The sequence below is a fragment of the Artemia franciscana genome, chromosome 9, assembly GCF_032884065.1.
Source record: "Artemia franciscana chromosome 9, ASM3288406v1, whole genome shotgun sequence".
Taxonomy (NCBI): domain Eukaryota; kingdom Metazoa; phylum Arthropoda; class Branchiopoda; order Anostraca; family Artemiidae; genus Artemia; species Artemia franciscana.
Window position 1 is genome coordinate 29721357 of NC_088871.1, and position 26418 is coordinate 29747774.

Sequence of the window (26418 nt, forward strand, 5' to 3'; positions counted from 1 at the left end):
AGTAGAGAGATCGGGATAAAAGCTGGTAGGAAAAATAAGCACCAGTCCTCGATACGTGATTGACATAACCGGAACGGATTCGCTCTCTTTGGGGGAAATGGGGGGAGGTATTTAAAAAAAAGGTATTTTTAAGTTACGAAGGAGTGATCGGATCTAAATGAAATTTCATATTTAGAAGGACCTCGTAACTTAGATCTCTTATTTTAAATCCCGACCGGATCCAGTGTCGATGGGGGGAGTTGGGGGGGGGGGGGGTTCAGAAATCTTGGAAATGGCTAAGAGTGGAGATATCAGGATGAAACTTAGTGGAAAGAATAAGCACAAGTCTAAGATACGTGACTGACATAACCGGACCGGTCCACTCGCTTTAGGAGTTTTTTTTGGGGGGGGGGGGCGGGGGGGTAATTCGGAAAAATTAGAAAAAATGAGATATTTGTAACTTACGAACGGGTGATCAGATCTTAATGGAATTTGATATTTAGAAGCATCTTGTGCTTCAGAGCTCTTATTTTAAATTAAATAAAAAATAAGTTATTTTTAACTGAAAGTAAGGAGCGACATTAAATTTTAAAACGAACAGAAATTACTCCGTATATGAAAGGAACATTTTTTTTGCTAAATGGCTTTCTCATTGTTTTAATCGGAAGATTTTGAGAAAAAAGGCGCAAGGGAGGAGGCCTAGTTGCCCTCCAATTTCTTGATTACTTAAAAAGGCAACTAGAACTTTAAATTTTTTACGAACGTTTTCATTAGTAAAATATATACGTAACTTACGAATGAACTTACGCAACGAACTTCTATATTCGTATGTTTTTATTGCGTATATAAGAGGGTTCACCCTCTCGTCAATGCCTCCCTCTTTACACTAAAGCTCAAATTTTGTCCCAATTCCTTAAGAATGACCCCTGAATCACAAAGGCCGTAGAATAAATAGTTGAAATTACTAAAAATACTTTAGCTTAAAGAGCAAGGTATTACGAGGAGGTAAACCCCTCATATGCGTAATAATTTCTGTTCGTTTTAAGTTTTAATGCTGCTCCTTACCTTCAGTTGAAAAAACTTTTCATATTTATTTTTCATTGTTTTTTTAAATAATGCTAGAAAATTCCCCCCCCCCCTTCATTAAAATTCTCTTCCCCCATGACAAATTCCTTCATGGAAAGATCATCCCACATAACCCCCCTCAACTTCTCCCCTCCCAAACCAAAAAAAAACTGAAATCGTCTGTAGACTTCCCAATAATCATTACTATACGTAAATATAGGTCGAAGTTTGTGACTTGCAGCCCCTCCGACGGGGACTGTGGGCGAGTAAGTCGTCCACAAAGACATAGTTATTAGGTTTTCGACTATGATGAATTAAAAGGGCTATCTCAGAATTTTGATCCGGTGACTTTGAGAAAAAATGAGCGTGGTAGGGGTCTAGGTGCCCTCGAATATTTTTGGTCGCTTAAAAAGGGCATTAGAACTTTTAATTTCCGTTAGAATGAGCCCTCTCGCGACATTTTAGGACCACTGAGTCGATACGATCACCCCTGGGAAAACACATCCGTGTCTTCCTGTCTTCTGGCAAAAAATGTGAAATTCCACATTTTTGTAGATAGGAGCTTGATACTTCTACAATAAAGTTCTCTGATACGCTGAATTTGATGGAGTAATTTCCGTTAAGATCGTATGACTTTTAGGGGGTGTCTTCCCCTATTTTCTAAAATGAGGCAAATTTTCTCAGGCTCGTAACTTTTGATGGGAAGACTAATCTTGATGAAATTTATATATTTAAAATCAGAATTAAAATGCGATTCTTTCCATGTAACTATTGGTATAAAATTCCGTTTTTTAGAATTTCGGTTACTACTGAGCCAGGTCGCCCCTTACTACAGTTCGTTACCACGAACTGTTTGATCCCGACCATTTCCAGTGACATTGGAAGAAGTTGGAGGGGGAAACCGGAAATCTTGGAAAACCTGAAAATTGAGGAATCTTTATCTTACGAATGGGTGATCAGATCTTAATGAAACTTGATATATAGAAATATTTTATATCTCAAATGCTCCATTTTCAATTCAAATCGGATCCGGGGACAGGGGGTTGGAGGGAGGAACAGAAATCTTGGAAAACGCTTAGAGTGGAGAGAACGGGATGAAACTTGATGGGAAGAATAAGCACAAGTTTTAGATATGTGACTGACATAATTGGAACGGATCCAATCTCTTTCGGGTATTTGGAGGGGGGGGTGTTAATTTGGAAAAATTAGAAAAATCGAGCTATTTTTAACTTAAGAACGGGTGACCGGATCTTAATGAAATTTGATATTTAGAAAGAACTCATGTGTCAGAGCTCTTATTTTAAATCCCGGCCAGATCTGGTGACATTGGGCCAGTTGGAGTGGGAAACGGGAAATCTTGGAAAAGGTCTAGAGTGGAGAAATCGGGGTGAAACTTGGTGGATAGAATAAGCAAATGTCGTAGATACTTGATTGATATAACCGGACTGAATCCGCTCTCTTAGGGGAATTTAGGGGGGGGGTCCAGTGCTTTTTCGAGTTTGGTGCTTCTGGACGTGCTAGGACGATGAAAATTGGTAGGTGTGTCAGGCAAAGTCGTTTTCTCCGATTTGACCATTTGGGAGGCTAAAGGGAGAGGAAAAATTAAAAAAATGAGATACTTTTAGCTTACGAGTAGGTGATCGGATCTTAATAAATTTTGATATTTAAAAGGACCTCGTGCCTCAGAGCTCTTATTTTAAATCCCAACCGGCATTAAGCCTCTGATTTTCCTTTTAAGTTAATCTATTGATTCTTAGAATTTCGCTAGAGCTCATGCCATATGCCTTGTGCCTTAGGTTCCAAAGAACTTATAAATGTAAATTTCAAGCCGGTTAGAAAAAATTATATTTTGGCCCTTTTCAGGACCCCATTTTCAGGAAAACGAACATTTTTCTTTCTTTGCGCATTGGGGTTTCCTTGAAAAAAGGACTATTCAACTATGCTGAAAAAAAAATGGCTCAGATTTTAAAAAATCTCAGATTTTGATTGGATGTGTCTGGAGAATAAATGGGCTTGGGGTGAGGGCTGCTTGGCCTTCGATTACTTTTGACTCTTAATAAGGGCACTAGAACCTTTAATTTCCGACTGAATGAGCTCCTTTTTAAGTTTCTAGGATATTGCTATCCATAATAGCGCTGCGCTACGTATGATATTACTTATATGCCCTTAAAAAAATTGCAAGCATACAGTTTTTTTTTTTAAATTGAAACTCCCCTAAGCATTCCCTAAAAGTTTCAATATTAATAGTATACAGATAGTGCCTTCTGGTTAGTTCAAAATCTGCCTGAGCTTACCCTTGAAGATCCAGGTAATTAGTTTACGCCACTCCCAAGATCTTGTGTCATCCTTTTGACAATATACATACACATAGTCGTTTTGAATTAGTTCTAAACCCGCCTAAATATTCTTTAAAACCTTCACCTTAATAACCTTAGCTTGCGCAGCAGCACAAGCAGCACCAGTAGTAGTATGCACATAGTACCTTTGGTTTTCTTCAACACATTCTGAAAGTTTCAACTTATATCATAAACCGTTCCTGAAGCAATGCTGATAAACCCTCTTAACAACCTGAATACATATTGTGTTTTGATTTGATTCAGTGCTGTATAAATGTTCCCCAGAATTTTGGCATTAGTACCCTTAGTTTTAGCAGCAGTAGTGATAGTAAGGACAGTAGAGGTAGTAGAAGCAGTCATATTAGGATGAAAATATTGACTTTTGGTCAGTTCAACATTTACCGCAACAAGCCCTGCAAGCTACAAATTCTCACATCAAACCATTCTTAAAATAATATTGATACACCTTTTTGACATCCTATGCACTAGTTGTAGGAATATTTGTAGCAAGTACTAGTTCTAGAACTAGTAGTAGTATCGACTGTAATAACACTAGCACTAATAGCAGCAAAAGCATTAACATATCATCTTTGGTCAGTTGAAAGTCCCTCTCATCAAGCCCTGGAAGTTTTAACTTGATACAATTAGCCATTACTATGACATTGCCAATATGCTCTTTTGATAACCTGTATATTCACAGTTTTAATTTAGTTCAAGTTCTCCCTCAACACTTCCTGAAATTTTCATTTTAATACTCTTAATCTTACAAGTAGTTGCAATAGAAGTACTAGTTGGAGTAGTAGTAGCAGTAAAAGTAGCAGTGGTATTAGTAGGGGCGTGCACATATTGCATTTTGGTAAATTGATCTTCCCCTTTAAGCATTCACTGAAGGTTCCGAATTAATACCCAAATACATTTTTGAGATAAGCCCTTTTGACGACCAGGGTGTTGTCAGAATACGGCCTTTTGACCCTTTTGATGCCATTATCTTCTTAATACTATTAGCCTTACAAGTAGTTCCAACAGAAGTAATAGTTCGAATAGTTTAGTAGTAGCAGTAAAAGTAGCAGTGGTATTAATATTAGAAGGACCATGCACATTTTGCCTTTTGGTCAATTGATCCCCTCTTTCAGCATTCTCTGAAAGATCCATTTTAATACCCGAATCCATTCTTAGGATACACCTTTTTGACAATCTGCATGCATATAGCGTTTTGATTTAGTTCAAATTTCCCCTCAAGACTCTCTCAAATTTTCACCTTTAATACGCTTACCTTAATAGTAATAGCATCGCAGTTACGAGTAAAGGTTACAGTAACAGCGTAATATTAGTAGTACTACTAACAGTAGTAGCAGCAGTATTAATTGCAATAGTGGCATGTACATGTTGCCTTTTGATCAGTTGAATATCCCCTTCACGATGCCCGGAAGTTTCATCATGATTTTCATCATGATACGGTAAGTCGTTCCAAAAATATTTCTAATACGCCTTTTTGATTATTCGTATACGCATTGTGTGTTTTGATTTAGTTCAACCTTCCCCTGCATATAACGTATTTTGATTTATTTTAAAACTCCCCTCAACATCCTCTGGAATGCTGTTTGACTTTTTGGAAAGTAAAGGTCAAACAGGCCCACCTTTCTCAATAACAAATTCTATATCTAAACAATGAACGAACTGTTTAACTTTCAGCCCTTGTCTAAGGGTTCTGGGGGAGGGTGACATAATAACTAAGACATAATTACTGGATTTTTCAACTATGCCCAACAAAGTGGGTATCTCAAAATTTTGATAGGATGTGTTTGGGTAAATGAAGGGAGTGGGGTTGCCTTCCAATCACTTTTTACTCTTAAAAAGACCACTAGAATTTTCAATTTGCAATCGAGTGATTTCCTTTCGAAGTTTCTGTAACAAATCTATCTAAACGAAGTGAATTGGTCAGACAAAAAAAAATATATTGTGCCCAATTCACAATTTACTTAGGCAGCGCTATCGCGCTGGATACGATTGAACTTACAGCCGTAAGTCCTTAAGCCAAGGTAAGGTAAACCTATTAATACCAGTAGCTACCGCAAAATTGCAACTCTAACCAATGGAGAGCTGAGGTTGATGTGTCAGCTGAATACATAAATAATTGGAGAGTAACAAAAATAGTAAAAAAAAGGACCTTAATGTAAAGAAAGTTGGGATAAGGGTTCTTGCCCCCCCCCCTAAATGGGTAAAAAATTGTAAAGTCTATTGGCGCTCTTGTGTCCCGCCTAAGGGTGCCTACATGTGGTCAACCCACTGTAAAGCTGTTGCTTTAAACTTAAACTGACCGAAAAAAATAACTAAAAAAAAAAAAAACGAAAAAAAAAATACTTGGATAGACGGTTTAATATTAATTACTGATAATTATTCCCTTAAAGTCTTAAAAACTTCTAATATATTAAAGTAAAAAAAGTTGAAAAATTAAAAATTCATTTTGTTTTCAGTAGAGTGCAAATTATATTCTGGTCTTAAGAAGGCGTGGGGCTCGTCAGCCCTACTAACATAAGTTTTGGCTTGTTTTGAGTTTAACTCGGTTATTCATTGTAATTTTTTTTTCCTTTTGGGTATAATTTATTTATTGACCGTGATTTGTGGTAGTTTCAAACTTGGAAAATTATTTGACTTTATTTCTTCTCATTCTAATTCAATGTAGCTATTTACTTTTAGAAGAAAAAAAACTTATTTTGCGGAAACTTTTAAAATTAATACCAATCCGAAACAAAAAGCTGTTCAGGCATTTTTCAGCCCATAGAACACCCACCCACCCAGAAAAATCTGAAGTCCTCTTGGCCCAGGAACTATCCCTAAAAATTTAAACCAATCAGACAGCCAAGATCAAACTTTTCCGCCTTATTTGATACTACAGAAATCTGTCTCTGAACACTGGCCAATTTTCAAAATTAAGCACCCTTACCCATGGGCTGCATGTGGCATGTTTTTTTCACCTGCCGATTATTTTTTAGGAAAGTTTTCGTTACATATAAAGATACTTACACGTGACTTGAAATCCTGAGGTCAGGGATTCAAGTCCTGGTGTCGTTGGTTATTTGGTTTGGGACGGGAATCAATGGCGTGACTCTGTAAGCTCAGTCGACGTCGACTCAGCTCAAAATGGGTCCTGGAGAGATCTGGGGAGGAAAACACAGGAAGCGTCGGATAATTTGTCCCCAAACACGCCTTGCACTCCCGGCCGAATGCATCGAATCAGGAGATGGGTACTTGCGCGACGCAGACCATTGGTCCGCATGCAAAAAAGTTTTTCTTTTTCAAGTTAATAAAATTCTCTGTCTGTGATGGAATATCTTTTATCACTTCACATATATTCTGCCTATCATAGACGCTTCACAAACCTTATATTTGCATTGAAACCAAATAGCAACTGAGCAACAGAAGAACCTACAAGATATGCACACTGGAAACCCTCTCAGGTCCAAACAAAAATAACTCTACTTACCTATTATGTGAATAGTTTTGTCCTTTTTATTGTGTGCACGCCCGATGAGAAAATTCTCCGGCTTTACGTCTCTGTAGATAAGATGCCTCTTATGAACATACTCAATTCGGTCGAGCTATAAGAAAAGAATTAAAATAAAGTATATACATAGTTGAAATGCAACCAATATTTACCACAACTTGTCGTGGCCGGACACAGTCTCCTCAGCTTTGTTTAAAAAAAAAAGAAATTGTTTCGAACCTTTTTTTAATTATTCGACAACATCGTCCAACTAGCCATCCGCTTTTCCAGCGTATTTTACAGAAAGCTTTTATTTGTTTATCTTTTTTGTACATGTATTTTCCCATATGCATTTTTTCTATATGTTTTTCCATACATATATTTTTTAAGCACAAAATAAAAATTTTATCCATAAAATCATAATTAGACAACCGAGAAAAGGATACACTGAAAATAATTAAAAATCCAAAGCAATATTGAAAATTAAAACGAACAGAAATTATACTGTATATGAATGAGAGCTGCCCCTTCCTCAACCCTCCCTCTTTACGCTAAAGTATTGGTTTTTTTTTTTAATACTTCTCATTCAAAATGGACATTCAATTGTGTTTGAGTAGTCTTTCCTAAAGAATCACGACAAAAGGTCAAACTTTACCGTAAAGAGCGACGGTTGAGGAAAATGCAGCCACTCTTATATACAGACTAGTTCCTATTTGTTTGAAATTTCATTGTTACTCCTTTCTTTCAGTTAAAAACTTGTTGCTGTTCTCTTACTTATCGTTTTTCAACTTATTCCAGGGAATCCCTATTCCTTCCTCACCCTGTGTAACATTTCTTCTTGGGAATTCCCCCGGAAACTTTCCTCTCCACAGAAAATTCTATCTATGAAAAATCTTCCCCCTCCCTTCCTGCGGGAGCTTGAACCAAAAAATGTCCGTATATTTCCCATTAGCATATACTGTAAGTGAACAATGTGGGCAAATTATGTAACTTACATTCCTTACCCCAGGGACTATGGAGAGTCATGTCATCACCACAAGCACAGTTATTGGACTTTTCAACTATGCTGAATTAAATGGCTATCTTCAAATTATGATCAGATGTCTTTTGGGGAAAACGGGCGTGGGAGGGTGCTAGATACCCTCCAATCTTTTCGGTTACTTGAAACGGGCACTAGAACTTTAGATTTTCGCTCAATGTTATCCTATTCGATCTTTTAGGATCGTTGTCCTTTGAAAAAAACAAAAACAAACAAAAAATAAATAAAAAAACACGTATCCGTGATCTTTCTTCTGCCAAAACAGAAAACAAATTCCGCATTTTTGTGATAGGAATTTGAAGCCTTTAAAGTAAGGTTCACTGATATACCGAATCTGATGGTGCGATTTTCATTAAGACTATTCCACATTTCAGGGGCATTTCCTTACTTTTTCTAAAAGCAGACAAATTTTCTCAGACTCGTAGCTTTTATCAGGTAACCTTAAACTTAATGAGTTTAATGAATTGAAGCTAACTCACGGCGTAAACACATAAAAAAGAAATACATAGATCTACTTCTTCATATTACAAACGTAAAGTCAAAGATTTGTTTTCTACTAGGCCAAAACAATAATACAATAGAATAAAAAAATTAAGTAAAAACAAATAACTATACAGATTTCCATTTCCAAGAACAGACCTTAGTTACAGCAAATGATCTGAACGAACTTTATTTCCTCCATAGTTTAAAGCGTCCCTCCCCTCTCTTTAGACACTTTTTAAGATTTGCACTCTCTCAATTTCCCCGTTATTTGTGTTGCGGAGCAACAGTACTGCTTTCGTAGTTTTTTTTTTTTTTTTTTTTTCACCGTGATCAGCGACCTGTAGCTCCGAAGTGGTAAGAGTTAAAAATTTGAGATTTTTCAGAGGGAAGGGAAACGTGAAACAGAGTAAAAAAGTTCCAGAGAAGTTCCAGAGAAGTTCCTAAAATTTCTAACAGTTTTCCATAAAAAAAAATAAAACCGTTCTTTCCTTAGAAACTCTGCGTTCGATGTTTGGCGTCAAGTTAAGACGACCCTAGCTTCGGAAATAAACTTGTTAGAAATACAGTTATGCTGAACTCATGTAGAACTTTCATTTGTCTCTTCGAGAACCGGAGCACAAAATTCCGTAGCTCTTACAGATTTCCCGGAAATAATTCCGGAAAAGTCCATCTCGTTCCGATTTTTTTTTGGAATTTTCTCAAATTTTCGATTTTGATGTTTCTTATATTTTTATCGAGTAGTGCTATGAAAAGTATGCAAGAAGAAGTGAAGTGTTCTATATACCAAGTTGCTTCGTTCTCTAAGAAATAATTTCCGAAGTATCGACGTTCTAGAGGTAACTTCTGTTCTGGACCAGCTAGAATTTTTTTTCGAACGCGGTTCGACAGGTCTCGATCTCCTAAGAACTGGAGCTTACAATAGTTTCTCCGAAATAAAATTCCTTCTTTGGGTTTTTCTATTTGGAAGTTTTGTCATGCCCTCGGGGCAATTTAAATTTTTTGGTGAATTTGGTTTGTTTTATATTTTCTTAGCTTAGACCATCAAAAGTTAAGCAGAAAACTATAAGATGTTATTTCCGTATCTCTTTCAGATTTCCCGGAAATAATTCCCGAAATGTGCGTCTCGAAACATAATACTTCGAATTGGCGTCAAGACGGCCCTAGTTTCGGAAGTAAACGTTTTAGAGATAAAATAATTACTGAAGGACATAATGGTGACTGTTGCTCCGCAACTGTGTCCCGTAGGGCACAGTTGCACGTGTTGCTCCGCAACTGTGCCCTAAGGAACAGGGCACAGTTGCTGCAACACTTCCCGTTGCACAGGCAACGGAGGTCTAGTTCACTCTCAGATGTGGAGACAAAAATTCAGAGCATAAAAAGTGCAGCACTTGCCAGCTAGGCATCCCAATATAACTAATTAAAGCTTTTGCTGACAATCTTTCAGAACCTTTGTCCTTACTGTTTAATAATATTACCGACTGATAAGTTCCCAAATTGTTGGAAATTAGGCTTTATTGCTACCATGAAAAAGAAAGGTAACAAGCAGGATTTTGATGTTGTCCACTCTTATTCCTTTTTTTCCAAGTGACATAAAAACTTTTTAGCTGAGTGATTAAAAATAAAGACAATCCCAAATGTTGACTAAAGGCAATTTGGAAACTTACACTCTACATATACCACGCACTATCTTGTTCACCTTATGGACACAACATGTAACACAATTGAAAAACCCAATACCTGGCTAAATGTTATCGCAGTGGACTTGCAAAAAGCTTTAGATTTATTTAACCACAATACATTAGTAGAAAAACCATCCAATGAATTTCAAGTTGAACCGTATTTAATTAGGATAATTGCGTCTTTATTCTCTAATAGAACACAAGTCGTCAAATACCTGAATTTATTTTCTGATCCCCTCCCGATTTATAATTGTGTGCCCCAGGGAGCCTTCTTAGGCCCAATTTTACTTCTTGCAGTGATAAAAAACCTTGGTGTCGATTTCTCGGATAGTTGGGAATTCCGTCTTGGAGACATTTTTCAAAAATTAAAAAGTGGTCCAATGGAAATCTTGGAATCGATATTGACAATTATGCGTCGTAGGTAGGTAAATGTAATCTAAAATCTGGTCTGGGTTAAAATTCTAATAAATCTGTTGTAAGCTATTGCTAGTAATATAAGAGTCAAGCCTTTAAAGTCATTGGTTTTAACAATTAGTTTCCTTAAAATTCCCCTTTCTATCTCATATCCAGTCCCTCCTGAAATGTCTGTTGATAGCATGAAATTATTGAGTGTTACCACTCAAGTGACTTAAAATGGGATTGCAATACTAATAATATTTTAGAACTTACAAACGCCGCATTTTCCCTCCTTATACTCTTTAAAAATTTAAATGTCCTAAATCACATTGTTCCGAGAATTTTCCTCTCATTTGTGCCTCCAACCCTCGAGTACGCATGTCCTGTTTGGCATACTGGCATCTCCAATGAATTTTCGGACAGAAGAGAGGCAGTCAAAAAAGGATAGAAGAGAGGCAGTCAAAAAAGGTGCCTAAGAATTATCTTCAATGAGGGTAAAGTGCCTTGTATATTTTTTCTTCGGAGAGCCAATCTTGTCAAGCTTAAGTAAAGGCGAGCAAAAATGTCCTTGCATTTCTCTAACAATGCTCTCCATAACCCTCGGATAACTTCCCTTTTCCCTAGCCAAAACTCGCCCCGTCGACCTCGCCTCCCGCGTCAACAAAAATCCGCTTTCTCACCCAAAGAAAGTTTCCGCTGAAAGACGTAGAAGAGCTTTTATCCCGTATATAGTTGACATATTAAATCAGTAAAACTCCTAATCCTCTGCTCCAGCCCCTCACTCTCTTTTTACCTTATAATTTTAATGTTAATTTTGCAAATTTTGAGCTTTCTATTTCTTGGTCGCAAAAATAAATTGTCCTTTTGTTTTAATTATTTTACTTCCTTTTTAATTTTACGAGTTTTACTTATTTGACATTTTGCTGAATGACATTGACCTTTTTAATTTTACGATTTTTTACGGATTGGCATTGACTTTTTTATAATATTTTTCTATTTTGTTTTCGCCAACCAGCCATTTTTTCACTTGCTAGTTCTTTGTTTTTGTTCTGTTTTGTTTGTTGACACTAAAGTGCGAATTCGGTCCATTTGCGCTTGTGATAGCCGTTTTCCAATAATAAATCTTGTCTTATCTAAGAAGTAGTGGACAATTTAACTGTTCCTTTTGGCTGGAACAGACTGCCAAATTAATATAATGAGGAATTGATGCAGCGAAAGGGATGGATGCAACGCGCTTGGTCACTAAAATCTCTTTTAATTCAGGCTTATTTCAAAGAAAGGTGGCGCTTCGACAGGACCAGCAGTCTTTATAGAGCATACTCGTGTATAACAAACCCTCTAGTTTTACTCCACTGGTCCATAAACTGACATAGTTACTTTTGTATTTAATTTACTTTTGAACTTTAAATTAATATTTAAATTATCCCTGATATTATACTACCCGGCTGTATCCTAATCAGCTGCTACTGAACGTTGAAGTTTTCATTAAATCATCCATTTTTTCAATCTGGCCAAACCACTGTTATTATCAAACATAATCATGATAAAACAAGATAATCTGTCAGTATTATCATCTATGTCCAATAATCCAAGTATTTCATTCATTTTACTCATCGTTTTTACATGTTTTAGAAACTGAGGTCGCGCCAAGATTGTACTGACTCAATTTGTTTACCGAGTCACTAAATTTATTTCTTGAGGAGCTTTCCTTCCATCACGGGTGACCCCTCTGCCCATTTGTTAGAAGAGGTAGGTAAGTCAGTAATATCCGTTTAAAATTTGAAATTTCTGCGTCTGGCTGAGCTATGATTCATAAGGATTTAGAAAAATTGCTGCCATCTAACAATCCACTACAACATTAAATAAAAAATATCAAGGTTATTTTGATAATCGACATCGTCAAATATACAATGAATTAAATATACGATAAAAAATAAAATAAAAATCTGGAAAATAGGAACGATTTTATATTTATTTCCGAGAGTTTATTTTTGCGCAACCCTTCAACGACATTTATTCAAAAACTTAAAAGTCGTCTAAGTCCTACATAAGACCGTTTTAAGCTATGTGAATGTGTTTAAATTATTATGCGAGGCACCAGAAAAAAAAGGTTTTCAGCAGCACCCAAACTTAACTAAAAATTAATATTTAATTCGATACTCGGAATATCAATAAAAAAAACATTCTAACACCAGGCAAAACATTCTACCCGCTGGAAATCTAAATCCTCCCGAGTTTCTCGATGTAGTTCGTAATTCAACAATATTAGAATCTAGTAATATAACACGTTGGTCTGTACTTGTTATAATCATAATTATGTCCACGAGGGCTTAATGACAGACAGAGTTTTTTCGTGGCAGAAACTTGCTTGAGTTAGTAATCTAATATTTTTGAATGATCCGTAATAAACAGATGAACACTCTCATGTACAAACACATAATAAGTAAAATTATGAAGATCTCTATTGATATTCAGCTCGTGTTCCGTAATCAAATAGGAGACAGAGTTCCTTTTTGTTAAATTTACAGGAAGAACTAATTATGTAGACATCAAAGCTTGGATATACAATACAGTTATGAAAACTCGATTCATTTTTGGGACACAGTGCGCGCTAGCGATACTAGCGGCTGGAGACCGGAAACTGGCAGTCAGAATCTAAAAGATCGGAGTAATTGGACAAATGGAACAAAATTGCGTTCCTGCCTATGGTGTTGTAGTACGATCTAGGAGGCGCCAAGTTCAGAGCTTTGTACCAAAAGCTTCTCATGGGCAAGATAGGTGTTTTCGTAAGTGTTTTATATATCCAAGCTGTGGCAGAGATACAACTGTAAAAATACTTATTCACTTACATTAAGCGTCAAATTCACTTTTATATACTCCATAGAATGTTTCATGTTGCTTATTAGTCTTGGGTCGACATGATACATCCTATAGGCTTTAGGGTGAACTATAGTTTCGTTATTTTTCGTAATGCCGATAAACTCTGTGCAAGACCAAGATACAATTTCTGATCAGGTTTACCCTAAAGGATTTTTTGTCGAATCTATTGGATAACAAAATTGGCAAATCTTTAAATCTTGATTACGTCAGCCGAAAGGTATCAAATACTGGAAATACGGATCCTGAAAGACACAATAGAAAAAGCAAAATATGGAAAACATTACCAATTGTAGGCCAATCATTAATACTGTTTTCAATGAAAACTTTCGGCCACATAAATCGAAAAGATCTTCTAAACTGGGCCCCAGCAATTCCATGACAAGGGCTGAATATTTTCCACACGGGCCAAAGTAATATACGTCAGGGATTCCCTCTGTGAAAATATAACCATCATAAATCTAACAGTGACATAAATGTAAAACTGCAGAGAAAACATAAAAGAAAAATTTCTGAAACTATCAGAATTAAAACAACATTTTGACAAATTTATTGAACTAAATTAAACAGAAACTGTTCATAGCTTACGTAGCTTTGGAGATACACCGATAAAAAGAAATGGTTAACTCAAAACCTGAGAGAATAAAATTTATAAGGGCACAAGATTTAAACAGGATTAACGTCATTAAGGAAAGGAATGACAAGGCCAAAAAACTGGATACACGAAAAATAGAGAAAAAACAACAACATAGAACAAAGAATTTTTATACATATTTCTGAAAAAATTCCGGGTTTATAGAATATAAGTAGAGATAAAAAGGACTTCCAGATAGACTTACACTCCGAATTATTCAAGTAATCAAAATAACACATTAGTAAGACTATTTTTACGGCACTGCGATAAATTCCTATTTATACCTCAGCATAAATACTAATTAATATATATGCATGTCAATACAAACTAGGAAAGTAAAACAATCTAGTTGGGGTAAAACGACGATAATTCTGAACTACCCACAAGTGAAAAATATAATTCTATTTAATACAGAAAGTAAATAATATCGTATCTTACGTAATGTTTCCAATATCGATCAGATAAAAAAAAATGTTCTTTTTCTTTGCAATCTTGCATAATCTTCATGTTTGATTAAAGCAGTCTCAATCAGTCCTTATATTTTCAGATAAATTAGCATAAAATTATAGGTATGTTCTGAGTACGCATAAAAACCATTAAAAAGAAATTATATATTTAGATTTCCGTCATTTCGCGATAAAAACCTGAATAAAAAGTGGCTTCGATAAATCTTCACAAACATTTAAACATCATTTCTTTTTTTGATCCAACAATTTTCTTTTTTCTATGAAAGTTCTAAGAACGGGGATTTCCAATATTCATAAACTTGCGTAATATACTTTTTATTTCCGTATTTTTATTGTCATGATTACAGGCAGCAGAGTTCCTAAGCCCATTTGAAGTCCCAAAGTTGATAGATGGTATTTGGATCGTGACCAAATCATTCACAAATATCAGCTCTGGGTGATCAGAGCTGAAAAAGCCAGGCTAAACCACCAGGCCACTGTGAGGGTTACGACACTAAACGATTTGTATGTTCTTGCTGGTCGCCAAAAAAGGACCATATTACAGTGTAATAAACCGGAGTGTAAACCGGTGTAAACCGGTTACATTGCATGTAACCAGGTAAACTTAAATACAGGACATACAGAATAGGTCTAACCTTAAAGAATAGACCTATATTTTAATTCTTAAAGAATAGGTCTATTCTATTCAGTACTGAACTAGTTTTCAAGGTTACAACATATAAACTAGTCGGATTATCTTTTTACATTGTTCATGATCTGCGCTAGCTACTGCTTTGAATTAAATGTGTTGTTACGAAGTAACTTGCAATTACTGAAATAAGTTTTGCAAATTGGGACTGAAGTTTTTTGGGGGATTATTTATTGTGGAATTAGCAAATTGTAGGCCCTCTTTGTAAAAGTGCACTGCTCAGTGATAAGCAGGAAAATCTTTTAGGCCGACTTTATACATGTTGGATTGGAATCCAATTGGAGGCAATAGTGAGGCTCGGCCCTCACTTGAAGATAAGTTTTTTTGCTCTGTTTATCGACTTCTAAAAATAAGATACTGTTAGTGATGCGGCGTTTCAAGCAGTTTGATGTTGCGCCAGCTAAATTCAAGAACTATCCCCTATGGTCTGTGAGAATTATGCAAATAAGAAAGGATTCGCGCGGAAAGCCCACTTATCTGGTCTTTTGTTACGGTAGTCACGATGAATTTAGGTTAATAGATGCGAATCTTCAAGAATACAACCCTAAAACGATAGATTCATCCGCGCCTGCTGTTAAAAAAGCATTTGTGGAACTAGATAATACCCCTGAAATTTATGGAACTCTTTCTAAGGCTTTTTTAGCCCTGAAAGCAAGTGATAAATTAGGGTCTAACTCAGTTTCTTCAAGTATCGTCCCAATTTACGACAAATTAGTTGCAACTGTAGCCCAGCTGGCGAAGACAAAAAGTGATCTGCTGAAAAATATTACAAAGAATGTGACTGAAAAGTTCAACGACCCAAGGTCACTGAAAGAGGCTACTGAACTGATAGTCAGCCAGGTTTACGATTCAGTCACGCTCAAGTTCAATCCAAAGTTTGCAAAAATTGAGCAGGCTCCAAGTAGTCTCAAAATTCAAATTGAAATCTGGAGGAAAGAATTAGTCGAATAGAAAAAAAAGCTTGATTATTTTGATCAAGAGTCCTTGCTTGATAGTCTTGTATTTCCTGGGGTAAAGCAGTTACCTCGTGTAGACACTCGTACGACAATATCTCGCATTATAAATAGCAAAATGTCTGTGACAGACCTCTCATCTTCTGATTTGATTAATGTATACCGTCTCCGATTGAATAATCCGACTACACAGCATGAAGAAAGTTCTATTAGAGTTGCTCCGATTGTTGTTAAATTTTCTGGTAAAGATGTAGCCCCAATAGTGTTTAAATCAAAAGCTAGACTTGCTTCAACTGGTGTTTTTGTATCGGAGTCTCTGACAAAACATCGCCGGGACATTTTGAACGCAGCGAAAGACAGGTATGGTCAGCGAAATGTTTGGTCAGATCAGGGTCATATTTTGGCAAAGCCTAGTGTAGGGTCAAAAGTCATTAAAATCCGTCCTATTACCAACTGTATTTAGTCTCGTATGTTATGATTAGTGTTCTTTGCATTTGCATATTTTGTTTTAATGTTTTTTGCTTGTATTTTCTTCTTTTCTTTTTTTTGCTTTTACATGTAATTTTTTTTCTTGCTATTTTTTTTTTCATTTAGAGACATTTGTTTTGGTTCGAGATTTCATTTACTCTCGCTGCGTCTATACTGGATGATTCAATGAGCCGATGTTTTCTCCTTGAACAGGTTTTGTCGGCACAAATAGCAACTGATATTGAGCCTTGTATGAGCCAAGTTAGATTTAAACAGTTGAAATACAGTTCTTATGTTCAATGTTCGCAGTTAAACCCCGCAGAAGCTGATTTACTGAGTTTATGTCCCTGAAATTGCCACCTAACCACGTGTTATGGAGATGTGTTGCAATTTCTCTCTGATTCTCAAGGCAAAGTTAGTTTTGTTGGTATATGAGAAAGTTTTTTGAGTCAGAAACATTCTCTCTCATTGTACTCTTTTCCAGATTATAATTTGGAGATTAAAAACCGGACATCACGTTATAGAGGGGGAATTGCGTGTTTCATTTCTAAGTCGTTGATATACCAAGTAAGAGATGATATAGATGCTTGGATATAGGGTAAATTCGAAAGTTTTAGTCTGCAATTAGAAATGGGAAGTAATAAATTTTTGATTAGTGTTGTGTATGAACGTGGGTTTGATCAACTTGCGTGTGCGGTGTCTCGGACAGGTTTAGATTTTATTTGCATGGGTGATTTCAACCTTGATCTGCTTACATTGAATGGAGTGAATTTTGATTTTTTTTTTTTTTTTTAATTTGATGGTTGCTCATGATTTTTTTCCCCCTAATGAATATTCCAATATGTGTTAGGGGTCATTCAGCCACTCTCATTGATAATATTTTTGTTGGTTCTAAGTATCTGGACCGTAGTTGTGCCTATGTGGTTCTATACCCTTGTTCGACCATTTCCCAGTTGTTGGAGCGGTACCTTGCGGCTGAATAAAAAGAATTAAAATAAAAAAAGTGAAAAGTAGGTCGTTAAAAAAGATAAATTTACAGAGGTTTGGCGAAGAGTTGTGCACCTTTGATATTAGTGAGATTATGGATATGAAAGATAACGCTTCTGGTGCATTTGATCGTATGATTGTGGTCGTACAGCCAATTTATGATAAGACTTGCCCAGTGAAATTCTTGGAACTATGTAAGCGTTAGCCCAGGAAGCCCTGGATAACTATTGAAATTCTTAAAGTGTCAGATTTAAGAAATCAAGCGTAATTGGAATATTTAAATAGTGAATGTGCCATGAAACATGAAGAATTCAAAATAATACGCAATAGAGTAAATTCGATGAGAAGAACAGCTAAAAAAAGAATACTTGGCAAACCAATTGAATTTAAATAAGGATAATATTATAGGAATTTGGAAAGTTATTAACGACCTATTGGGAAAGAAGAAAGAAGCTCCACCTAATTCACTACTGATTCAGAGAACTTGTTAATGATGAAACAAGTATCACGAATAAAATTGCTGAGTTAAGCATAACAGTTCAAAATAGGGATGAAACCTTTTAATCGACAGTGAACAGATATAATTTTTTTAACTGAATATTTCGAACGCATATACAGTATTCATCATCTACAGTAAAACTAAAAGACATCAATAAAAGCAAACAAAATTTAAACCTAATCAACTAATTACATATAGTTTATTGCTCTTATTTTTTTCAATGCAACAGCGGAAGCAAATCTCTTTGACCTTTTCGGTTCCGGTTCATTAGATTTTTCTGACATATTAGGTGGAAAGGGGTCATAGCTCTTAGGTGAGGTGATATTTACTTTATTTGACCTCGGTAAATTATCGTAAATTGAATTCAATCCAAATTAACCTGTATCTCTGTTTATGGAATTATTCTTGGATAAATTTTTAAAATTTCGATTGTTTCCCTAAAAATTTGCTTTAAACCTTGGTCCCTAAAAAATCAAAGAAACATTTTCAAACAAGATAAAATGATTTGGATAATTATAAATATGTTCCAAAAGAGCCGACGTAAAATCTTTAGGTTTGGCATTTTGCTTTAAAGACGATGAAATAGAGATATGATGTTGTAGCAATCTCATTTTTAAATTCTGGTTAATACGTTCCACATAAGAGCTTCCACAAGTACATGAAATTTTATAAACCCCACTTTGTTGCTCTACGGAAGTTCGATCCTTTCCAGAATAATAATAAAAAAAACTAGTCAAAATATTACTACCTGTTAAAGCTAACTTTAAACAATTATTTTGTAAAATTCTTTTAAGTTTTTTACTCAGCCCTGGAATATATGGTAAAGAACAAAAAACATCTTTCTTTTCTGTTGTTTCCGGAATATCGTTAGAATATTCTAGAAGTTTTTTTTTCTTTTCGAAAAAGTCTGGTCAATTAACCAACCCGGATACTGGTTACTTATTAAAATTAAATAAAAAAAAATAATTTTTTTAGCTGAAAGTAAGGAGCGACATTAAAACTTAAAACGAACAGAAATTAATCCGTATATGAAATGAGTTGTCCCCTCCGCAATCCCTCGCTCTTTCCGCTAAAGCTTTTAATTGTTTTAAAAAGTAGAATTGTGGCAAAGAGTCAAACTTTAGCGTAAAGAGCGAGGGATTGCCGAGGGGACAACTCATTTCATATACGGATTAATTTCTGTTCGTTTTAAGTTTTAATGTCGCTCCTTACTTTCAGCTAAAAAAATTATTTTTTTTTATTTAATTTCTGAACGTTTTTGAATTAATGCATGTTTGGTTTTGGCTCTCCGCACATAAGTTATTAAAATGGAATTTGTATATTAATTCTTTTTTTGGCTAAATGGCTTTCTCTTAGTTTTTATCAGACGATATTGAGAAATAAGGGGTGGAGAAGGAGGCCTAGTTGCCCTCCAATTTTTCGGTTACTTAAAAAGGCAACTAGAACTTTTAATTTTTAACGAACGTTTTTATTAGTAAAAAATATACGTAACTTAAGAATTAACTTACGTAACAAACTTTCATAACCTTATATTTTTATTATGTATACGAGGGGGTTTTTACCCTCGTTAATACCTCGCTCTTTACACTAAATCCTAAGTTTTGTCCCAATTCTTTAAGAATGACCCCTGAATCAGAAATGCCGTAGAATAAATAGTTGAAATTACTAAAAATACTTTAGCATAAAGAGCAAGGTATTTATCTCCTCCTAAATACTTCGCTCTTTATGCTAAAGTATTTTTAGAACCCCTCATATGCGTAATAATCTCTGTTCGTTTTAAGTTTCAATGCTACTTCTTCCTTTCATTTGAAAAAATGTTTTCATGTTTATTTTTCATTGTTTTCTTATAGTAATGCTAGAGAATCCTGCGCCCTTATCATTGAATTTTTCTTCCCCCATGATAGATTCCTCCAAGGAAAGATCCTCCAACATAGCCCCCTCACCTCAGCCCCACCCCCAAACAAAATAAAATCCCCCTGAAAACGTCTGCACACTTCCCAATAACCATTACTATATGTAAACACTGGTCAAAGTTTGTAACTTGCAGTCCCTCCCCCAGGGATTGTGTAAGTCATCCCAAAGACATATTTATTATGGTTTTCGACTATGCTGAACAAAATGGCTATCTCAAAATTTTGATCCGTTGACTTTGGGGAAAAAATGAGCGTGGGAGGGGGCCTAGATGGCCTCCAATTTTTTTGGTCACTTAAAAAGGGCACTAGAACTTTTCATTTCCGTTAGAATGAGCCCTCTTGCGACATTCTAGGACCACTTGGTCGATACGATGACCCCTGGGAAAAAAAAACAAAAAAACAAACAAACAAATAAACACGCACCCGTGATTTGTCTTCTGGCAAAAAATACAAAATTCCACATTTTTGTAGATAGGAGCTTGAAACTTCTACAGTAGGGTTCTCTGATACGCTGAATCTGATGGTGTCATTTTCGTTAAGATCCTACGACTTGTAGGGGGTGTTTCCCCCTATTTTCCTAAATAAGGCAAATTTTCTCAGGCTCGTAACTTTTGATGGGTAAGACTAAACTTGATGAAACTTATATATTTAAAATCAGCATTAAAATGCGATTCTTTTGATGTAGCTATTGATATCAAAATTCAATTTTTTAGAGTTTTGGTTACTATTGAGCCGGGTCGCTCCTTACTACAGTTCGTTACCACGAACTGTTTGATTACATAAAAAAAACTAGTTTTTTTAACTGAAGGTAAGGAGCGACATTAAAACTTAAAACGAACAGAAATTACTCCGTATATGAAATGGGTTGTCCCCTCCGCAATTCCTCGCTGTTTACGCTAAAGCTTTTAATTGTGTTAAAAAGCAGAATTGTAGCAAAGAGCCAAACTTTAGCGTAAAGAGGGAGGAATTGCGGAGGGGATAACCCATTTCATATACGGAGTAATTTCTGTTCGTTTTAAGTTTTAATGTCGCTCCTAACTTTCAGTTAAAAAAACTAGTTTTTTTTATGTAATTTCTGAACGTTATTGAATTAATGCATGTTTGATTTTGGCTCTCCACACATAAATTATTAAAATGAAATTTGCATTTTAATTCCTTTTTTGGCTAAATGGCTGTCTCTTAGTTTTGATCTGACAATTTTGAGAAATAAGGGTTGGGGAAGGAGGTCTAGTTGCCATGCAATTTTTCGGTTACATAAAAAGGCAACCATAAATTTTAATTTTTAACGAATATTTTTATTAGTAAAAAATATACGTAACTTAAGAAGTAACTTACGTAACAAACTATTATATTCTTTAATTTTTATTATGTATACGAGGGGGTTTGTACCCTCGTTAATACCTCGTTCTTTACACTAAATCGTAAGCCAATTCTTTAAGAATGACCCCTGAATCAGAAAGGCCGTAGAATAAATAGTTGAAATTACTAAAAATACTATAGCATAAAGAGCGAGGTATTTATCTCCTCCTAAATACCTCGCTCTTTATGCTAAAGTATTTTTAGAACCCCTCATATGCGTAATAATCTCTGTTCATTTTAAGTTTCAATGCTACTCTTTACTTTCAACTGAAAAAAACTTTTCCATATTTATTTTTTCATTGTTTTTTTATAGTAATTTTAGAAAATCCTGCGCCCTTTTCATTGAATTTCTGTTCCCCCATGACATATTTCTCTAAAGAAAGATCATCCCACATAGCCCCCTCCCCTCAACCCCAGCCCCAAAACCAAAAAGAAATCCTCTGAAAACGAAAGTAAACTTCCCAATAACCATTATTATATATAAACACTGGTCGAAGTTTGTAACTTGCAGCCCCCCCCCAGGGACTGTCGGGGAGTAAGTCATTCCCAAAGACATAGTTATTATGGTTTTTGACTATGCGGAACAAAATGGCTATCTCAAAATTTTGATTTGTTGACTTTGGAGAAAAAATGAGCATGGGAGAGGGCCTAGGTGCACTCCAATTTTTTTGGCCACTTAAAAGGGCACTAGAACTTTTCATTTCCGTTATAATGAGCCCTCTTGCGATATTCTAGGACCACTTGGTCGATACGATGACCCCTGGGAAAAAAAATAAAATAAAAACGCACCCGTGATTTGTCTTCTGGCAAAAAATACGAAATTCCACATTTTTGTAGATAGGAGCTTAAAAATTTTGCTATAGGGTTCTCTGATACGCCGAATGCGATGGTGTGATTTTCGTTAAGATTCTGTGACTTTTAGGGGGTGTTTTCCCCTATTTTCTAAAATAAGGCAAATTTTTTCAGGCTCGTAACTTTTGATGACAAAGACTAAATTTGATGAAACTTATATATTTAAAATCAGCATGAAAATCTGATTCTTTTGATGTATATTTTAGCATCAAAATTCCGTTTTTTAGAGTTTCGTTTACTATTGAGCCGGGTCGCTCCTTACTACCGATTGTTACCACGAACTGTTTGATTTCTTTTAACAACAATAATTCCCCCTCAATGAATTTTGGAGAGCAAATTCTAAAAATGCGGTCAGTTAAGGGTATGATTAAACCAATTTTTACTTGGCGAACATGACCGGAGAAGAACAACAAAAATCTATAATTGTTAGTAGGTTTTCTATAAATCTAAAAATCCAGACTATTTTCAGTTTTTAAAAGAAGAACATCCAGAAAAGGAAGTTTCTTATCCTCTTCTAATTCTATTGTAAATTTTAAATCACCTCCTCAAAAATTAAGATGTTCTAAAAAACCTTTTAATTCCTCCTCCCCATAATTCTATACTGAAATTATGTCATCCATATATCTCCCCCAAAATTTGTGTTTTAAAAAATATGAATCTAACACTATTGTTTCAATATTTTCTACAAAACAATTTGCTAATAAAGGACTTAAAGGGCCCCCATGGGTAAACCTTTAACTTGTTCGAAAAAAAACCCTCTGAATTGAAAAAAGTAAGAGAACGTGTTGCACAACCTAACTAAATTCATAATTACACTGACTTCCAAAACTGTTTCGCCACTAATTAAGTCCAAATTTCTTAATATCTTTCTTTCAAGAAGAATTTCTGCGGATTTACATCAAGACTCGTATACATTGATACTATGTCGAAACTTGAAATTATAGAATTTGAAGAAGTCTTCACTTCTTTTAGTTTTTTTACAAGTTCTTACGAGTTCTTAATGTAAGAAATTTGTGTTTGAATTTTGTGTAATGTAGTTGAAATTTCTTAAACTTCTTTGTGTACGAGTCTGTCGGGTCAAAAGAACGTAATTTACGTACAAAAAACTTTTTTTTGACCCGACAGACTCGTACAAAAAGAACTTTAAGAACGAGTTAAAGAGTTTGAAGGAAGAAGGGAAGATTACACCTCAACTTTTCTACAAATTCTGACCAAGAAGTTCTTTGTACCCTAAATTACATGGACTTCCAAAGATACATAAGCCAAATCTGCCATTACGACCAATTGTTGCAAGTACAAAGTCACCAACAAGTGCTCTGAGTAAGTGGTTAGTGTCATTATGTAAACCACTCATGTCGACGCAAATTTCTTACATTAAGAATTCGTCAGAACTTGTAAAATAAAACCAAGAGAATTGGAAATTTCTTCAAATTCTATAATTTCAAGTTTCGACATATTATCAATGTATACGAGTATTGATGTAAAAGCCGCAGAAATTCTTCTTGAAAGAAAGATATTAAGAAATTTGGACTTAATTAGTGGTGAAACAGTTTAGGAAGTCGTTGCAATTATGAATTTAATTAGGTTTTGCAACACGTTCTCTTATTTTTTTTCAATTCAGGTTTTTTTGAACAAGTAAATGGCTTACCCATGGGGGCACTACTTAACACTACTTTGTGTATTTACTTTAAGTTGTTTATTTTAAAAAATATTTGAACAACGCTGCAGAAAAAAGAAACATATAAAATACTCATGGGTAAGAAAGGGTCCATCTTTCTTAAGAATTCTCGAAAAATGTATTTTATATATTCTTCAATATATTTATTACAGCCAAACTAGCTTTACACATTAAACTCTATTTACTATTCTGAAATCTGTGAATTTTCTAACTTAGAGCCAAGTCATCAATATATACACAGAATACAAGAGAGAAATGAAAAATTGTCAGTACCATTTTTCACTGGCAGACTGAAAATCGCAGACTGAAGATCAGTTCAGTCTGCCTTATTTGGCAAATAGGCAAATGGCAAATAGGGTGTTTTATCTACTTTTAAAAGGATGATTATCTCCACAACAAAGACAGAAGCGAAGATAGTGATATAGAACCTACAAACATATTAAAAATTAAACAGTGACTTTTTTTCGAAAAAGAGAAGAAAGAAAATGGAAGTGTCAAAGTAGCAAGCCTTATGGGAATGGACACTGACAAAATTTAATCTTACCATGAGGTCCTAGCTGTTTGTAGAATCGATATTCAAGGTGCAGTTGAGGTGCTTTAGATTTCAATGGTTCTAATTTAATTGCTACGTGCTCTCCAGTGTATAGATTTTTTCCTGAAAGGAGAAGCTCCGTAACAGCACATACAAAAAATAATAAGAAGGTAAAGTAAAGCGACGTAATACGAAGGTAAATGGAAGAGTACGAGTTTTTAAACTATAAATGGAAAATAAATAATTTAAAATAAAAAAAAAACTACCTTCAGCAAATTAAAAATGCTTTTGCAAATGAAGTAAAACAAACACTTTTGGATAATAACGATTTAATTTGCAAATTTTCAAAGACTTGAGAACTCAAAGAATGCATGGGTGTACTGAGGTTTCTTATGTTAATCTTCGTAGGGAAATTCGAAAAGAGTAATATTTCTATAAATTTGGATGTTAACTCCTAATCTACGGCATAGACTACAAGTAGATACAGCCTGTCCAATGTAAAATAAAATAAACAAATCTTTTGTCAGCTAAACAATAAAAGCAATTAAATATACGATATCCTTTTTTTCAAACCCAGTATTGCAATGACCAGTCTGGCAAGGCTAAACTTCTAATAATCATTGCGTCAAAAGTTCCAACCAAGAAAATAAAAGGATGAAGATCCTACTGAGCCATTGCTGGCGCATTTGACGTTGAATCGACGTTTTGGTTGCTGAAATACATCACACTAAAAAACAACTTTTCCTAAATATTTATGAATGCTGGTTTAGACAAACACTAAAAGTTAAACTACATCTCCTAGGCTCTTCTCCAACTTAAAAAAAAAATTCGTTAAAGCGTTAAGTCGCCCAAGGCTAACATATAGTAAACCCTACTCCTCCAACTCAGCTATTCGAAGTTTCCGGGCTGGACATATCCTAAGAACACAATAGTTTTTTTTTACACTAATGGTTTAATCCTTTTTAAAGAGAGGATGCACCCCACAAACTAGTGATACATTTTATCAACTAACCAGACAAGCAGAATTTTTGCAACAGACTAATGCCAAGTTTTAGAATCTGGATGATCTGCTGAACATCATATCTTTTGTAAAACGACTTTTCCATGTTCTTATTTTTTATTTCTTTTTCTACTTTTGTACTTTTTTAAACAGAAAGGTTCAGTTTGATCATTGCAACACAACGCATATTTTACCTGGGGATACAAGCTAGTAAAGAAACCCGATTAACATCTATGTTGGCTCTGCTGACTGCAACGAGCACAGCCAGGAAGTTGATTTTGACTAAAAGCGACTTATTAGGCATCCAATGCAGTGTTTCGTTGTGCATCTTTTTGTTGCAAAGGAAAACTTGCATGGTAAATAATCCCGTGTCTAATCGGGAAAAAAGACACTTCTACGTTAAAATGTACACATTTAATTCAGCTTCAACCAGCACATGAACAGTATAATTTTCCGATTGCACAAATTATATATAGTCCATGATTTCAGACTCTTAGAATAATAAACTGAACTGCCACGATATTTGATAATTACGGCTCAAAAATTATTTCTCAGAGGAACCAGCAAGGCTAACGCCCACGATGTTTCCTTACAGCAAAACCTTGCTGTCGTTACAGACACGACAAAGACCCCCTCCCTCCGCTTAATCTTTTATTTAGTACATTAGTAAAACTGGAGCTCAAATGAGACCCAAAACCAACAGAAATTATAATGAATCATCAAGTCAACCTTCAACAAACAGAAATTACCACAAATAGCAGTAGGGTTACGCCCTCCTAGGCCTTCTTAAAGCCAGAGCGTCATTTTGCGCTTTATGGACAACAAAACATATTTAATCATTTTCTCTATTATAACGGTAACGTTAATGAGCCCAAAATTGTTAGAATTTCAGGAATAAATATCATTAAAGGAGAGAGTATCCATACTTCGGACAGGCCTAGGTAGACACCGATTACATCCATGGACACCCATTGGGGGGGGGGAAGGACAGCCCCCTCCTCTGGCTGAATAACGCTGCCTTATATTTTTGTTTTAAGATTTTTATTATAC

At 35.2% G+C, this 26418-nt stretch overlaps 2 protein-coding genes across 2 annotated transcripts in view; one reads left to right on the forward strand and one right to left on the reverse strand.

Moving 5' to 3' along the window:
* LOC136031259 (short-chain dehydrogenase/reductase family 42E member 1-like) overlaps positions 1-26418 on the forward strand; it is a 443764-nt gene that overhangs the window by 124308 nt on the left and 293038 nt on the right. The window lies entirely within an intron of this gene.
* LOC136031251 (casein kinase I-like) overlaps positions 1-26418 on the reverse strand; it is a gene marked incomplete in the record, with an annotated part of 117357 nt that overhangs the window by 58794 nt on the left and 32145 nt on the right. The window contains 3 exon segments of the mRNA XM_065710665.1: positions 6865-6979; positions 13626-13774; positions 24381-24491. Of these exon segments, the coding sequence (XP_065566737.1) occupies positions 6865-6979; positions 13626-13774; positions 24381-24491 (375 nt within the window).